Source organism: Ornithorhynchus anatinus, chromosome 7, assembly GCF_004115215.2.
Source record: "Ornithorhynchus anatinus isolate Pmale09 chromosome 7, mOrnAna1.pri.v4, whole genome shotgun sequence".
Classification (NCBI taxonomy): domain Eukaryota; kingdom Metazoa; phylum Chordata; class Mammalia; order Monotremata; family Ornithorhynchidae; genus Ornithorhynchus; species Ornithorhynchus anatinus.
This window is the reverse complement of record NC_041734.1, coordinates 72,676,282-72,692,248: the sequence shown is the minus strand read 5'-3', so window position 1 is coordinate 72,692,248 and position 15,967 is coordinate 72,676,282. Positions and strand designations below refer to the sequence as shown.

Sequence of the window (15,967 nt, the reverse complement as noted above, 5' to 3'; positions counted from 1 at the left end):
GGAAAATGAAATAAAAATCCTATCTGAGATGTTTATGGACTTCATAAAACCTCATTCGGTCTTATGAGCAGATATAAGCTGAGCCATTAGGTATGCTACAAGGTATAGGAACCAGTATTGCATTATGGAGAATATAGGTTTAATTCTGGCTCTTGAAAAGCAGGCTTGAAGCTACGAGAAATAGCTAAAGCAGTAACTAAGAAGAGGGATAAGGGGAAAAAATGGGGGCGGAGGGTGGAAGGGAGGATAAGGATGGGAGGGAAGGAGGGAGAGAGAGAGAGAGGGAGAGACAAAGAAGGGGACATTGAGGACTGAGATCATGTCTTACTTATTCTATTGTAGTTTTCCAAGCGCTTAGTACAGTGTTCTGCCACCTATCAGTGGTATTTATTGAGAGCTGACGGTGTGCAGCTCACTGTAATAATAATTATGGTATTTGTTAAGCGCTTACTATGTGCCAAGCACCGTACCTTGGGATTGGCAGACCTTAACCCTGCCCTCAAAGAGCTTATACAAGAGACAGACATTAAAATAAACTACAGACAGTGGAAGCAGCAGAATATAAAGATTTGTACATATGGGCTGTGGGGATGGGATATCAAAGTACTTAGGGGGTACAGGCACAAGCGCAATGTAGAGGGGAGGGAGAAAAAAGTGGAGAAATGAGGGATTAGTCACGGAAGGCTTCTGGAAAGAGATATGATTTTAGTAGAACTTTGAAGATAAGGGACTGGTGGTCTGTTGGATATGAAAGGAAAGGAAGTGAGAAAGGGGTCAACAGCAACGGAGATGAGATCTCTGCCCACAGTAGGTGCTTAACTACCAAGGATGGACAGATTGACTGGAGAGAGGGAGGAGCAGAGGGAGAGAGAAAGGGGGAGAGAGGGAGAGAGAAAGGGGGAGGGAGGGAGAGAGAAAGGCGGAGGGAGGGAGGGAGGGAGGGGGGGAGAGAGAGAGAGGAGGGAGAGAGAAGGGGAGGGAGAGAGAAAGGAGAGAATGTAGGGAAGGAGGGAGGGATCTAAAGAATCTATTGTTGGTCAGTTTTCAGGCAACAGCTCTGCTAATAGATTCTGCTTCCTCAGGTAAATTACCCATTTACAATTTCTCTGGCTTTTAAACATCATAGACGAAAAAAACCAAACCCAGCAAAAAAAACTTCTTCCCATACACCCGGATAAAGAGGCCGCAGCTAAGAAGCCGTGCCTCCCACTGACAAGCTGCGGAACCTTGGGAAAGATATTTAATATCACAATTGCCCCCCCCCCCCCAGCAAAATGGGAACAATATCTTCCCTCTCCCTAATAGAGAAAGATGATGGGTGGATGAATAAAAGACACACACCAAATTACTCTGCGCTTCTCAGAAGAGCCTGAGCAGATGAAATCCTGCTGTTGCTCCATGGCCCCTGGGGACATCTGTCGAGAGGGCAACAGTGAAGGCTTCAGTGGTATTTACGGAGCGCTTACTGTATACAGATCACTGTACTAAGCACTTGGGAGAATACAACGTAACAGAGTTGGGAGGCACAGGCTTCAGCCACAAGGAACATGCGAAGCAGCAGGGCCAAATGGAAAGAGTACAGGTCTGGGAGCCAGGAGGACCTGGGTTCTACTCCCAGGGTTGCATACATGTCTGCTGTATGACCTAGGGCCGGTCACTTCACTTCTCTGTGCCTCAGTTACCTCATCTGTAAAATGGGGATTATGACTCCGAGCTCCACGTGGAACACGGACTGTGTTCTACCTGAATTGCTTGGATCTACCCCAGCACCTAGGACAGTGCCTGGCACATAAAAAGCACTTAAATACCGTAAAAAAGGATCCGACAGTCGTGATGAAGGGGCAGATCTGCAGAAGACAAGAGGAAATAGCCCGGATCACTCAAATTATGGCCTCAATGCAGAGGCTACACTTTACACCAGTACATTCATTCATTCATTCAATCCTATTTATCGAGCACTCACTGGGCACAGAGAACTGTCTTAAGCACTTGGGAGAGTACAGAAAAACAGTCGATCTGGTTGAGGTACTCTGGGGGGGCAATCTTTCAAGGGGGCCTAGGATTGGAAAACTTGCCATCTTTGATTTGGTCACACTTTGCTCCGACCCAAACCAGGAGCATCGCAGCAAGACTCTGGCGGACTCTCCAGTTGGTACATTTGGCTGAGCAAACACATACGCCTGCAGACTGAGCTCTAAAGACAAAAAATACATTTTCTCTTCTGCTCCTGTCAAATGGGAGAACCTTTCCTCCCCACCCCCATCTACAGTAACAGACCTGAGACCCTGATCCACCTAATTTCTGCTCACGGGGATCTGGAGGTCGAATCTGTGTTACTGTAGATCGGAGTATATTTCACCATGGCTAATTTCAATTTTTGAGGACTTGAGAGTTTCCCAAAAAGCAGGATTCCACCATAAATATTTGCCTTCTCTGGTTAAGCCTCCCCAGTCAGTCAGAAACGTTTTCTTTTTTACAAAAATCCTTCCATAACATGCATTTAAGGCTTCACCTGCCAGCACCTCGGCTAGGAAACAAGACTTCCTATGACCTTCTGGTATGGATCACCCCACGATCAATCGTATTTATCGAGTGCTTACTGTGTGCAGAGCACCGTGCCAAGTGCTTGGGAGAATACAATATAACAGAGTTGGTAGTCACATTCCCTGCCCAAAACAAGCACACGAGTCTAGAGGATGAGCTGATTCATTCAATCGTTATTTATGGAGCGCTTACTCTGTGCAGAGCTTTGTGCAGAGCCCTGTACTAAGTGCTTGAGAAGCAGCGTGGCTCAGCGGAGAGAGCCCGGGCTTTGAAGTCAGAGGTCACGGGTCCGACTCCCGGCTCTGCCACTTGTCAGCTGTGTGACTGTGGGCAAGTCACTTCACTTCTCGGTGCCTCAGTTACCTCATCTGAAAATGGGGATTAACTGTGAGCCTCACGTGGGACAACCCGATTCCCCTGTATCTACCCCAGCGCTTAGAACAGTGCTCTGCACATAGTAAGCGCTTAACGAAAATACCAACATTATTACCCACAGCCTAATTTTCATCCAGCCAACGTGTCCAAATCCCCTTCAACTCTATCTCCACCGTGACTCTGCTTGCTGGATTTCTTCTTGCAAGAGCACGCGCCCTCATCCAAACGCAGGTAAAGATGCAGCCCGTGCGACTGAACCCAGATAATAGGGAACCAGAGAGACACGGGGCCCTAATGCGTGTCTGGCAGCATCCAAGAAATATCAATGCCGGAGTCCACCTCTTTAAAACCACGAGGAGGTCTGGGGTAAGTGGAAAAACGGGGCCGAGTGCCCAGAGAGAATGAATTACTTGAACCAACCTCAGTCTGAAGTGCTCTCCTGAAGAAAAGCAAGGATACCAGAGACAGAATTTGGCCAGGGGACGGAAAATGCCAGGAGCTCTTTGGGGAGCAGAGGCAAACGGATGACTGAAAATGACGCAGGGTGGGAGCAAGAGGAGGAGGCAGTAATCAAGCGATCGATAGTATTGAAGCAGCGCTTACTGTGAGCAGAGCACTGTAGTAAGGGCTCGGGAGAGGCCAATAGAACAGAGTAGGAATCCTCATCATCAGTGGTATTTATTGAGCGCTTACTGTGTACAGAGTTGAAATCCTCATCGTTAATGGTATTGGAGCCCTTACTGTGTGCCGAGTACAGTACTGAGTGCTTGGGAGAGTACAGTAAAACAGAGCTGAATCCTCATGATCAGTGGTATTCTATGAGTGCTTCCTGCGCGCAGAGCACTGTACAGGCAAGTAGCACTGAACGTACAATCCCAGGGCCAGAATGCATTAGACCGAAGGCCAACATGAACCAGGACCAAGCAAGGGTCCGTGGGGCACTGGAAGCTCATTTGCTCCTAAGCTCTTGAACCACAGAAACAGCTTGAGGGTGGACACCTAGAACCACTTAACTCCAATCCCCTTTGCCTTCACTCCAGACCTGGATCTCGCAGTGATCAGAAAGCAAACACCTGGTGGCAAGGGCTAATGGAGAGAGGCATCAGAGCTCAAGTTCGTGGAATCTCATCTCCGCTTCCCCCCCTCCCACCCTCACCCCGCGGCAGAGACCACCACGGCAAGCATCAGCCTGGTATCATTTGTTGGTCCCTGAAAGGAATCTCATTCATCAATTCAGGTGCAGATACTTCCCATTTCAATAGATCAATCGCAAGCAGCTATTGAGAAGCGGCTTGGCCTAGTGGGATGGTTCACAGGCCTGGGAGTCAGAAGACCGGGGTTCTAGTCCTAACTCTGCTACTGGTCTGCTGTGTGACCTTGGGTAAGCCATTTAACTTCTCTGGGCCTCACTTCTCTCATTTGTACAAATGAGGATTAAATACCTGTGCTCCCTCTTTGACTGGGAACCCCAAGGGGACAGGGACTACATCCTTCCTGATGGTTCTGTATCCGTCCCAGTTCTTAGTACGTCGCTTGATACGTAGTAAGCATTTAAAGACCACAGTTATTTTTATTGTTATAATTGAGTGCCTCTGTACAAAGCACTGTAGGGGTAAAAGATATCACCCCTGCCCTCAAAGATCTTACAATCTAAAGGGGGAAAAGAGACCCCAAAATGGCTTACAATCAGCGAGAACAGAAAGATGGATAAGTAAATAAGGGCTTAAAGGGTAGTGAAAACAAATGAGTTCATAAGTGCAATGAAAACTGGGAGTACACTAGTGCTGTGGTGATAGAGAGGATATGACCTAGGGAAAAGAAAATTAATCAGGGAAAACCTCCTGGAGGAGGCATTTCCCGAGGCCTTTGAAGACAGAGAAAGCTGAAGTCTGGCAGTGGTGGGTGAGAGTGTTGAAAGCAAGGGTCAGCGAGGGGGTTCTTAATAGTCGTAATGTTATTTGACGGAAAAAGTCCCCAGTCCATGAAAAGGAGAAGAAGCGCAGCCTAATGGAAAGAGCACGGACCTGAGTCAGAGGACCTGAGTTCCAATCTCGGTTCTGCCACGGTTCTGCTGTGTGACCTCGAGCAAATCAACTTCTCTGTCCCTCAGTTTCCTCAGCTGCAAAATGGGTTTTCAGGACCTGTTCTCCCACTTACCTGATGATGATTGTGGTATCTGTGAAGCACTTACTATGTACCAGGCACAGTACTAAGCTCTGGGGGAGATACAAGGTTATTAGGATGTCCCACGTGGGGCTCACGGCATTAATATCCATTTTATAGATGAGGTAACTGAGGCAGAGAGAAGTGAAGTGACTTGCCCAAGGTCACGCAGCAGACAGCGAGTCCCACGGGGGACCCGATTATACCGTATCTACCCAGTGCTGAGAACAGGTAAATGCTGACACACAGTTAAGTGCTTAACAAATACCACAATTATTACTTAATTATTGTTATTAATAATGGATGTAATATGTTTTTCATTCCACTTTGTGGAGTTTTTTTTCTGTTTTTTAGGGGAGTCATTCAGTCTCAGGGTCTTCCCACTCATCCAGTTCCCACCAGAACTTTAAAAGCCTCTCCAAAGATTCTCATGGACCGGGGCCCTTTTCCATCAAAGAGTTAATGTAGATTCTCCGCTGGCAAAATGTCAGAGGCAAAGCAATTTCTGGATTGATGTTTTCCATATGAAGTTTCAGTGTCTCTTCTACCCAACCACTGCTCCCTCTCTCCCTCCCTTCCTCCGCTACAGAATTACTCCCACGGCAGCTCTTGCTTACTGGAACTGACTGGAATCGGTTTTCTGGAGAGTGTAAATTTTCCAGGTTACCACATGATTAAAAAACGAAAAATCAATACTATTTATTGAACACCTAACTGGTGAGAAGCACTGTAGTCAGTGTTTGGAAGCATAGGGAACCAATACACAGGAGCGATTGCCCCCACTGCTTTTTGAACTGGATTCCCAGACTTCCTCATCCTGGGCCTCTGACAAGACTCAACTTCCTAACAGTGCTCAAAAGGTCCAAAATGGCGGCTCTATGAAGCCTGCCCTCTCTCGGTCCCCAGCCCCACTCAAAATGTGAGCTTGTTCTGGGCCGGGATTGTCCCTGTTTACTGTTGTAATGTTCTTTCCCAAACGCTCGGTACGGTAAGCACTCAATAAATACAACTGAATGAATTCCGGCCCCCCGTTCACCCTCATGCTCAAAATGGGAAGTGGCCATCTATGCCTGGGAGAGTACAACTGAGTCGGTACACAGGATCCTTGCCCTCAAGGAGTTTATAATCCAACAGGAAAACTGATTTTTCAGGAAAGCCCAGCCCACCCCACGACTGTTGGGTAGCACAGCCTCTTTTACGTTTGGGAGACCGGCTCAGACCTTTCCCCTCAGCCTCTCCCAACCCCACACACACATCCTTCTGTCTCTGACAGAAAAGAAAGAGAGAACTTGCACCACCTACTTAAATAACCGTACTTCTAAATACCACGGCTACAATCTATGAATAAGAGTCGGGGCTCGAGACAATTTGCTTACGGTCGACCATGAGCCGGTAGAATGAATCTGTGCCATCACAATTGGAATTTTCCTGCCTGGCCCCTTCATTAGGTGGGTTGGTTGTTTTTGTTTTTTTTTTTAATTTGGCAGGGAAAATAGGATAAGCATCCACCCGAAATGAAAAACCCGAAGCTCCTCCACACATCAAAGGGAAAGACTAAATCTAGCCATGCTGCCATCCGCCTGGAACTAGCATCAGTCTAATGCCTGCCCGGTCCCTTTATTCCCACGCCATAACTTTGAAACGGCTTCACCTCCTTCCACCAAGCCCCAGCTCTAAAGACTCCGGCTGAACCCTTAAAGAACGGGGATTTGTTTCAAAGGTGAACTCCACCCCCGGCTCCAGCTCCAACTTAAGATGGGGAGCTGTCCTAAATTTTCAGCAAGCCAAGCCCGACACACACATACACACACACTCAAAGGCCCCACAGCACAAGTTCGGCGAAACTCTGGAAATAGACTGGCCCTGTCCGGTGGTGACTCCAGATGAACGTTTCAAGAAAATCACTTGTAAGGTAAAACCATCACGCCCTCCTCCAGGAACAAATCTGCAAATCAGAGTTAGTCTCTCAATCTCACTTGGCCCCTGGGGCCTGAAGCTTTCAAAACACACGCACACACTCTCGGATCCAACAGGGTGGAAATTGGGGAAGAAACTGGGGAAGGTGGAGAGAGCCTTCCCAACCAGCCTGTCCCGGGCGCAAAATGCGGAAGGCAGAAATGACCACGGAATCCTCACTTTTCGCCTATCGGGACTCTGTTAAACAGGGGGTTTCCGTCCCCACCCCCGAGACCGAACTCCACGCCAAGGCAGGAGTGAGGAACAGCTCGCACTTGAACGTCTACGGCCCCTGACAAGCTGTCACACTACATCTTCGGCTCTATTCTTTAAAAGAGATGAATCCCGGATGTCACACTCCCCCCTAAGCAGGTGTCTTCCCTTGTTTAATTGGATGGCAAATAGAAATTATGTTGGCTTAATTACAAAAGCTAAGGTTTCCTTCCACGCACCCTTGCCTTACGGATTAAATCGCCAGCCCCCGTCCGATGTTTTGCCTGACTACTCACTTCTTTAAAAGACACAGAAATAAGAAACAGGATGACTAGATATTAGCTGAATCCTCTTCCGCTCACACATCGATATCTTTTAATAAAAGAAAAGTCCAGATGGATTTTTAGACAAAGGCCAGGCGCTTGATTGATGACACAATCAGGATCTTCCACTATTAAAAAAAAAACAACCAAAAAACCCTACCTTTTCTCATTGAGTCTTTAACAGAAAAACCCAGGGAGTAAAGAATATTTCTACATTCTTAAACATGCAAAATCACCGTATTTCAAATGAAGAAATATTCTTCTCGTAGCTGAAGAGAGATTACACAAGTGTCTCTCTCTCTCTCTCTCTCTCTCTGTCACACACACACACACGCCAGCTATTTTGCGCTTTCAATGTGGTTTGCAAGGCTCCTTTGTGTCTACAAATTCACCCTGGCCATGCGGTTGCCAAGAAATTACAATTCATAACGAGGTTTTCTGCAAATCGGGCACAGAGACGGAGCTGGGGCTGGAACCTTCAGTTGATTCCGTCTTTCTAGGACAGTACCTGGCTGTTTCAGCACCCGTGGTCACGGATAAGGGGAGGGAAGGGGGTGTAAGGCTCACGGGCCAAATCTAGCACAGTGCACCACGAGGCTGGTCTCCGAAGATAACCATTCACGTGGGTCGTTCTCCAGAAAACATCCTGAAGCAAAGGTGCTTCGATCAAGTGTTCCAGGGTGGCTGGAACCAAGATGAAACTGCAATATTACAGGGATGCTTCAGTTCCCGCAGTAGCCAAGTATGCCATTAGACTAACGCAAGGAGGAAAGGGGGTGGGGAGGGAACGCTCAATGATTTATTTGTTTCCAGAGCAGTGGAAAATTTTCGAAAGGAGAAAAGTGGCCTGAAACTGTCCCCATCTGCCCATTATGAATCAGCATTAACAACCAACAGCAAGCCATAATCGTCTTCACTACATTCTAGATGGCAGGAAGCAAACTTGGGGTCAACTAAGATTCGGAGCCTAATTCCCCCCTGCTATCTCCTAACTTAATGAATCACCGCAGACAGAAGGAATGTAAATCAGGATATTCAAGTTCTCAGCACCATTGGAGCCCCTGAAGGACGGGTTGTCATCGGCAAATGTTATTAGCACTTTTCTCTCAGAGTTGGATACTGAGCCCCATCTGAGCAGCAGATTTCTGGGAACACCTAGTTCAAGCCAAGCCAGTTTTAGTTGCACCTTGTGCCCTTCCCTGCTTACACCTTTTATTCTCTTAAAACTTTCCCAAGGTTTTTTTTTTTTTCAGAAATAGGGTGGCGGGGAAGAAAAAGAAAGAAAAAGACCCCGAGACACAGGTGACATCTCACACGCTACCCAAGCACACAGCGTTAAGTGACATCACACGGCCGTCATTTCTCCTATGTTCCCCGACACCCCTCCCCCCCAAAACTGCTCCAGAGCCATTGTGCTTCCCCCCTTGGATCCCTCTGAACACAGGTGCCGCTTCTGAGCCATGAAACGCAGCAGCAGGAGCTGCAGCAGATGGAAAGTAGGTATAGACTGGACATTAAAGCACTGGGAACCAGATCATTGCCGAACAGGGGACAGGCCAGCTGAAGACCAGGCTCTCCATTATAAAACCGGACAAATGGCCACCCCAGTCAGGAGTCCCACGTGTCCGCTAAAATCCCTAAAATGACAGTTTCCATAAACACACAATTCATAGCGTGTAATGGCAAGCGGCAAGAACCTAGGAATAGATCATCCTAAAGGGATTCATCCGCTCTGACTTAAAACTGTAGGCTCAGGACCCCCCGTAAAGGCCCAGTTCACTGAAGATTAAGTAGAAACACTGCACCATATTGGCAGTGTAAAAAGAAGTCTCTGAATAGCTGGATTCCACTCTCCAATGCACAGATGCTTGCTGGTTCATCACCCAACCCACTTTTCTCTTCAAATCAAATCAAAGTACGCGGCTTTCATCCTCTTCGCTCATCTCCCCCCAAGACCAAGGACCTTCTTCAGTGCGTAATTAGGAGCACCATTTCCCCATTCAAACTTCGAAGACGGATAGCCTAGCGTGCGCATGCACACAAGCCCGCACCCACAACTTCCTCTTGCATGGATTCCCTCAAGAAAATGGCCAAAGAGCCTAGATTCCTGAACGGGCACGTGTCACAACGCTTTCTGAGATGTCCTGCAATCAGCGTTCGAAATTTCAAAATCCAAATGGCTATCTGGAACCGACAGTTGCGGGCACCGGGCCCCTGGCGAGCAGCGACGAGACGGGAGACCAGACCTCGAGAAGGAAAAGAGGCTCAGGGTCGAGTCGGGAATCTGACCCCCGGGCTACAAGTCACCTCTTCAAAGCTCGGTTGAGCTTCCAGGGCACGGTGCTAGAGCTTTCCTTGGGGGATTGCCTTGTTGGTAATGGAACAAAGCTTCCTCTCCCTCTGGTCAGATTTAGTGTTGGATTATGAACACGTGATGAAAGGAATGGGGAGGCGGGTGAGGAAGGGGCAACGGAGAGAGGTGATTGCCGGGAAACCGGACAGGGTGCCAAAGGTGAATCGCGGGAAAGAACCAGTCTCGGGCCCACGGCACTGGGCCAACAGATTCCACTGGAAGGAGAATCCGGAGCCCGAACTGGAAGCCGACAAAGGAACCCACGCTTTATTTTTTTTCTTTTTCTCCACCATAGGTCACATCCACCCTGGTCTCTTCTAGGCTTAGGGGTTGCCCCCTTGGGCTGCTTTCCCTGAAGCCCGGGCGCTACGGAGAAAACTCGAACCCGACAAGTTTGTTGTTTTGATCGATGGTGCAGGACGGTAATAAATATAACCACTTCCCTTTCTCCTCCCCCTCTGTACTAGGGAAGCAGAATATCACAGTTTATTGTCAGCCTGCAGCACGCCGGCTACAGCGACAGATTCCCTCGCTCACTAAACCGTCTAGACGGTTATTAATACGCAACTGATTCAACAGCCCCAGACAGGAGGAATTAAACGAGGGACTCAAAAAACATAAAACCACATTAATTGGTCGATCGATAACAGAAAAGAAACCAAATGAGAACAATGCCGTCTGACAGAGGGACTATCCATAACTATGAGGCGGTGGGGTGGGGAGTTGATTTTGAATAAAATCTGCTTTTTCAGACCCATCGTGAGTTAAAAAAAAAACAAAACCTTATGGATGTGTGGCACTCTCGCTACTGAAAGTGAAAAGTCAAATCCATCCGTGAGGAGCAGGTGCGCGTGTGTGTGTGTGCGTGAAGGCGAGAGATCCCAACGGCTCACCCACATGCACCCACACCAACGGACGCCAAGGCCCAGAGGAAAACTTTCCAAATTTAACAGCGGTGCAACCGAGCAGCCAGAGTGTGCCAACAATGATAATTTTTAAAATGGGCTCCTCTTCGACCTTCCGTCAAACTTCTCTTCCCCAAAACACCATCTCACCGGGTGGCGCGGTACCTACGGACCCCGAGTCTGATTAATACCGGAGGATGGGCTCTGGACCTCTTTAAGGGGGCAATCCTGCCGTTCACCAGCCTTAACGAGTTACCGTCACATAGGGCACAGAAGTTATATTAGCAACCACGTGCCTCCCCTCCCACGTCCATTACCACCCGTAAGCGGGTTCCCTGGGAAAGACGGGAGTCTCGACCCGGCTTCGACCCGCGGAACGCGGGCCCGGCTTTGGGGGTTTGCTTGACGTCCCCCTTTTCCGGGAGAAAGGGGTTAGTTCGGCCACTCTCCCATCCCCATCACCTCCTCGGAGGGGTGACCTCCCTCTTCTAACCCCCTGACGGCCGCAGAAGCAAGATTTCGGCTGATCCACGCTTTCTCCCGACCAGCCAATGTCTGGATCCTGAAGAACGTGGCGTGCTTCTTGATGGGAGATGGGGGGCAAGTGCCCTACTGACTCCTCGCCTCCCAAGGCCTCAATCCGGAGACCTTCTCCTCTCCTCAGATCCCTTCCTATCAAATCCACTTCGGTCCAAAGCAGGGATGCTTCCCCTTCCTCCCCCTCACCCCACGCCATGCCAGCCGCGTGCGAAGGGCTAAGAGACGCGGCGCCGAAGCCCGTTTCCGAGCGCATCCGAATGCAGAAGGGAAAGCACCTTAAGTCCAAAAAAATAAATATATAAATAATAAGCGAGCAACCCCCGTCACTTCTAGATCTTGCCGGGCATCTTTTTCTTTTTTTTTTTTTTCCGCTTTCACTCTCTCCCCTCCCCCGCTTCCCCGGCTCTAAAGCAAACTATTATTTATTTTTTTTTTTATTTTTTTTACTGAGACACGCTCATCACCCGGTCACAGGCACGATCTAGTCTCCCTGTCTACCTGCCGGCTGTCGACCTCGGTTTCTCCCCGGTCCACTAAACGGGGACTTATCTCCTCTTCGCTTCCCGCTAATACACAACCGTCTCCGTTTTCCCTAACGCAAGAAGTTGAACGGGAATTCGGCGAGTGCATGGGGCGAGGGGGTAGAGATGTGTATTTTACGCTTGAAAGCGGACGGGTCTCCGCCCGGACCGCACACTGGGGAGACGAAAAAGAAGACGAAGGGGGAGAGAGAGATATATATATATATAAAAAAAAAAAAAGAAGCCACGTTTAAGGCAAAAAGAAGCAAAAAAAAAAACCCAAGCCCACAGCAACGCGGCCCCCGCGTCTCCGCCGCTACGAGCTCGACCCGAGTAATTTAAATCGTTCACCTGCTGCCAGTTCTCCTCCAGGGACGGCAGAGCCGAGAAGTAGCCGGTGTCGTGGACAAGTTGCAGCTCCTGAAATATACTATAACTAGCCAACACATCCATGCTGCCGCTGGGCAAAGCAGGAGGGAAAACCCTCCCCCGGCACCGGTTTTGTCTGTCCGGGCGTCCGGGTGTCTGTCTCACCCGAAGGGAGGGGAAAAAAGCAGCATAAATCCAGGGTCCCTTTTGTTTAGTTTTGTTGCGGTGCCACTTCTTCACCAGAACATCAAGGCAGGAGGCGGGGAGGGGGGCGGTGGGAGAAGACAGAGATCGAGGGAGGACGGAGAGATGCGGCCGACACGTCCGGTGGACACGGCGGGCCGGAAAGGGGTCCTCCTCCCCTGGAGTAGGAAACGCAACGGCTCCCTTCCAGGGGTCCGGATCCCTCCGGCTCCCGGAGGATGCAAACTCACTGACACGGAACCGCCATCTATCTCTGCACCGCCGTCGGCTCCTGGAAGCGATCTTTGCTCTCTATTTTGGGAGGTTGCGAGGTTTCTCGCGATCGCTTTCCCCCCTTCCCTCCCCACCCCCCACCCCTATCCCTACTAGTTTGTAGATCCCCCCTTCCCCCCCCGCTCCTCCTCCTCCTCCTCCTCTTCATTCTCCTCCTCCTCCTCCACTTCTCCTTCCTCCTCCTCCTCCTCCTCCTCCTCCTCCTCCTCTTCCCTCCCTCCCTCCCTCCCCTCGGCGCGGCCGTGGGATTTTTGGAGGCGAGGGTCCATTAAGGCGGCGTGTGACCATATAAGGTAAAAGGGGAGGGAGGCGAGGGGGCCGCATGAAGTCACCGAGGACCAATGGCCGTCGGCGCTTAGGGCCCGGGGGCGGGGCCAGGCCGGAAAGGGAGGCGCCGATTGGCCGGGGGGGCTCGGCCCCGCCACGCCCCCTCCGCCTTAGAAGGCCGGGGCTCCGGCTGCTATTTTTAGAGCGCTATATAAGGGGGTCGGGCCGCCCGTTTGACGGGCTGCGAGAGAAAAGGAAAGGAAGAAAATAAGGCGGGGGGGGGACCCACTTCCACAGACACACTCAGACACTTCCACACGCTCCCCCACGCTCATGCACTTCCACGCTCCCACTCGTTCCGACCCTCATCCACCCACTCATCCACTCACCCCCTTTCACAACCACTCACTCCTCCGCTCACTCCTCCACTCCCTCGCTCCCACTCACTCATTCATTCGTTGAATGGTATTTATTGAGCGCTTACTACGTGCAGAGCACTGGACTGAGCGCTTGGGAGGGACACGTGGGGCACTCATCCACTCCCGCAGCACGCCCTCGTCCAGCCACGCTCACCCGTCCGGCTCACACACATTCGCTCTTCCCCACTCATCCACAGCCCTTCACGCCACCGGGCGTTAGGAGGTGGGTGAAGCCGGGAAAGGCTCCGGGATGCGCCCCGAGCGGAGAAGAGGTGGAGACGCTGCACATGCAGGGGAGGGGAAGGCGGCCCCTCCGCCCAATTTTGTTGCCCTTTCCCTCCCCCGCCCCCAGCCCCCCGTGGGCTCCCGAAAGGATGGGGCGGGGGGAGAGGGTGGCCCCTAAACCCGCCGGCCTTCGCCCCGGCTAAATCCCCCCCGCCCCCCGCGTCCGTGGTGGCCGAGGGGAAGAGAATGCCTAAAAGAGGCCATCGGAAAGGACCGGTCGCTCCCCGGGACCGGCTAAAAAAATAATAGTCACCAAAAAACCGCTCACACACAATTCCCTGCAAATGATGAAAGAAAGAGGGACGGGGGGGGGGGGGGAAACTTTGTTTTATTATTTTAAAAAAAAAAAAAGCAAGCCCCACAGGGTGGCAGTATTGAAAGAATGAAATGGAAGAGGAAATGGAACGCAATGAGAAAGAACAAAAAGAAACCGAGGGCTGAGTAGACCTGTCCCGAAAGGCTTTCTTCTTCTGCTTTGCCACCGCCTTACCCCCTCCGCTTTGCTCCCTGGCTCAGACCTGCAGGCGGTAATATATGCCCTCCCTCCCCTCCCTCTCCCACCCCCTTTTTTTTTTTCTTTCCCCTTCCGTCCCCGAACGGTGCAGGGGGAGGGTCTGGAAAGAAGGAAGGAGAAAAAAAAAAAAAATCTGATTCCCAGTCAGAGTTGATTGAAAGAGAACATTAAGCTTTATGCGTTGGTAACGGGGAATAAATGATGCCAGACGAGGCACGTGGGCCGTGCAGGAATCGCCAGCGGGCCTGGGAGTTGGAAAACGGAATTCACCGAGGGGTCTCCGCGGGCATCCTTCACCGGCCAGGAGAGCGGAGGAAAGCACCTCGTGTTTAAGAACCCCGAGGTTATTTCCCTCGCCCTTGGATCGGTGAGCATCGATCGGGTTGTCTTGGGTTGGGTTGGCAACGAGCGGGACATCCTGCCCCCCCGCCCCCCCGCAACACCTTAGATGGTTAGGAGACTTCAAGTTCCTCCAGATTGCACCCTGAGATGGACGGAACTACATTTTCGCTTTGGAGATGATGGCGGAGAGGTGAACGGGTTCACCCCGGGGAATTTTGCTTCAATCGAAAGAAAAACGATGCTTTTTTAAAAAAAAAAAAAAAATCACGCTCCTCTTCTTTCCTTTGCTCTCCATTGTTGCTTGCTAAATGTCTCCATTCTAAACCGTCGTCACGTAAAAGTCCAAAAAAATAAAATCCCGGAAGACCCCATTTCAGAAGCACTGCGATTTGGAGAAGGGATTTGTTTGGACTTTTAAAATGTGACTACAGAGATATTTTGTGTGTGTGTTTCTACCGTAGTGAATTCGAATCAAGGAGGACACCGTGTCCTCCGAGAGACTGACAGCGTGTGGCACTTTATCTTCCGCAGAGCACTGTGCTAGCCGCTCGAGAGTACGGAGTTGGCAGGCACCATCCCTGCCCTCCAGAAGTTTACAGTCAGGGAGGCACCCAACGTGGCTCAAAGTTTAGAACGAAGGGGAGGTCAGAGAGTAGAAATAAGAAGCGCTGTGGCCAAGGGGGGAGAAGCACGGGCCCGGGAGTCGAAGGATCGGGCTTCTAACCCTGGCTCGGTCATTTGCCATTTGTCGTCTGCCGTGTGACCGTGGGCAACTCAGCTTCTCTGGACCTCAGATTCCTCATCTGTGAAATGGGGGTTCGATACCTGTTCTCCCTCCTATTTAGGCCTTTAGCCCCAACCAGGACGGGGCTGTGTCCAGCTGGATTAATTTACATCCACCCCGGCGCTTAAAACGGGGCTTGACACGTAGTAAATGCTTAACAAAAATAATGCTAGTGAGAGAGAAGCAGCGTGGCGTAGTGTTGGTATTTGTTAATAACGTTGGTATTTGTTAAGCGCTTACTATGTGCCGAGCACCGTTCTAAGCGCTGGGGTAGACACAGGGGAATCGGGTCGTCCCACGTGGGGCTCACAGTCTTAATCCCCGTTTTACAGATGAGGGAACTGAGGCACCGAGAAGTTAAGTGACTTGCCCAAAGTCACACAGCTGACAAGTGGTAGAGCCGGGGTTCGGACCCATGACCTCTGACTCCAAAGCCCGTGTTCTTTCCAGTGAGCCACGCTGTAGTGGATAGAACCCGGGCCTAGGAGTCAGAAGGTCATGGGTTCTAATCCCAGATCTGCCATTCGTCTGCTGTGCGACCTAGGGCGAGTCAATTCTCTTCTCTGTGTCTCAGTTACCTCGTCTGTAGAATGGGGAGTGAGACTGTGAGCCCCACT

General features: G+C 50.5%; 1 protein-coding gene across 1 annotated transcript in view; it reads right to left on the bottom strand.

Annotated features, from left to right (window-relative positions):
• KLF7 (Kruppel like factor 7) overlaps positions 1-12,802 on the bottom strand; it is a 129,948-nt gene extending 117,146 nt beyond the window's left edge. The window contains exon 1 of the mRNA XM_029069783.1: positions 12,245-12,802. Coding sequence (XP_028925616.1) covers positions 12,245-12,346 — 102 coding nt within the window. The 5' untranslated portion in view covers positions 12,347-12,802. The remainder of the gene's footprint in view (positions 1-12,244) is intronic.
• Between the last annotated feature and the right edge of the window lie 3,165 nt (positions 12,803-15,967).